The sequence below is a fragment of the Odontomachus brunneus genome, unplaced genomic scaffold (genome assembly GCF_010583005.1).
Source record: "Odontomachus brunneus isolate Ranch 3 - 2012 unplaced genomic scaffold, Obru_v1 Obru_scaffold_167, whole genome shotgun sequence".
Lineage (NCBI taxonomy): Eukaryota > Metazoa > Arthropoda > Insecta > Hymenoptera > Formicidae > Odontomachus > Odontomachus brunneus.
Window position 1 is genome coordinate 503939 of NW_022639617.1, and position 1702 is coordinate 505640.

Sequence of the window (1702 nt, forward strand, 5' to 3'; positions counted from 1 at the left end):
AGAGAGAGAGAGAGAGAGAGAGAGAGAGAGAGAGAGAGAGAGGAATTGTTGCGAGAATTATGCATGTAGTTTCAAAATTTCTTACAGTTTCCTTAACTATTCAGCTATATGTTATAACTATAAAATAGTTTATTAAACTCGTTGATTTTAATACAAAGCTCATACAGTTTTTACCTGTATAGTTCCCAGTAAACCAAGAATATTAGACCAACATCTTGAAATGCTTACTTTTAGAATATCTCTCGAAAGATATGCATTCTGCCCAACATTTTAGATTTGTTTTAAACATTACTAGACAATATGTAATCTCTCCAAATATTGTAAATATGTTTCAGTACGATTGAAAGGCCATAGTTGTTTGTGATAATGTTGATATAACAAATTTTTAATTTTGGGGTAACAATATAAAAACGATATAACAAAAAATATTATGTACTATTGAATATCGCTGCTATGTTGTCCCATCAATGAGTTTTTGCTTATTTGGTTCCCATTACCATGAATTGTTTGCGACTGTACAATAAAAGTAAATTTGCCAAGGACGGTGAGTAGAATTCAAATCGTTTACCTCGTTTATCACTAGATCCATGTCATCCTTCGTAAGTCCTAGGTTTTCTTCGTACAAATCATTGACTTGCACGAGCGGCACGACTTTGTCACGAAAGTTGGGCATCTCTTTCCTCACTCGATCGAATAGCTACGGATTATCGTAACACTATATAAAGCCATACCATGATAAATTTACAAGATTTAGCATTATTATATATTACTTATGCTACTGCTGGAAATTACTTGAACTTTCGAGGCGATTTTCAAAAGCTTTACTTACTCACTTTTCCCTACCGCTCTCGCTCACCTTCGAAGCTATGCACCTGACGTTCGCCAAGTTCATAGCCTCATGAGTGTGAATAATTAAATCTTATAAAAAAAACCGCGGTAATAATAGCATTTTATGGCTAAAGTGAAATCTATTATCATATTATAATTACAATCCCATACATATGATACGTCATATGCGTCATACGCCTCAGATATATAATAACTATTTTAAATATTATGCGTAAGAAATTATTTTCAATTAGATCCTTTTAGCGTTTGAAAAGATCCTTAAGGAGGATCCCTATGAGAAGATTCAAATTGCCTGAAGCTGAATAGCCTAAGTGTAAATTGCATGGTTCGTCAGACAAGTAAGAGCGACGAGGAGAGATGATTAGACATAGACCTCAAAAATCGCTTCGAAAAATTAAGTAATTCTTAACACTCATTATACTTACGGAACTCTCGAAGATTTCGGCCAGTCTGCTCGTGGCGCTCTTGTTTTTCTTTGATCTTATCATCACGTATATCTTAGAGATATTGGGACAACTTCTCAGCAATTTTTCAATTAAGACCTTCCCGAGAAATCCAGTTCCGCCTAATTAATCATATTTTTCCATTATTGTTTGACCGATTAGGTCAACTGATAGATCTGATTTTCAATTTTGATGTTATATCTGATTTTCAATTTTGATGTTATATCCGTCGTGAATTTGTTTTCAAATTTTTGTAAACATTTCAATGCATATCGTTAAGGAAAGGATCGAACTAAAACTGTTGGGTCATCCAAGTGTTGACACCATTAAGTTTTTCTCATTTTTTGAAGAAAAGTATTGAAATGTTCGCGCAAAGTCGGAAACAAATCTTCGAAACATGCGACAGTAAT

At 33.7% G+C, this 1702-nt stretch overlaps 1 protein-coding gene across 6 annotated transcripts in view; it reads right to left on the bottom strand.

Moving 5' to 3' along the window:
• The window catches only part of LOC116851155 (putative fatty acyl-CoA reductase CG5065), a 32023-nt gene that overhangs the window by 3534 nt on the left and 26787 nt on the right, over positions 1-1702 (bottom strand). For 4 of the 6 annotated variants that reach the window (XR_004379529.1, XM_032830277.1, XM_032830276.1 and 1 more), the window contains exons 3-4: positions 1275-1414; positions 569-697 (exon numbers count right to left, since the gene is read on the bottom strand). Coding sequence is in view for 5 of the 6 variants with exons in the window: in XM_032830277.1 (XP_032686168.1) it covers positions 569-697; positions 1275-1414 (269 nt within the window). In the remaining variant the exon portion in view is untranslated. The remainder of the gene's footprint in view (positions 1-568; positions 698-1274; positions 1415-1702) is intronic. The other 2 variants (XM_032830278.1, XM_032830280.1) reach the window with 1 other exon arrangement.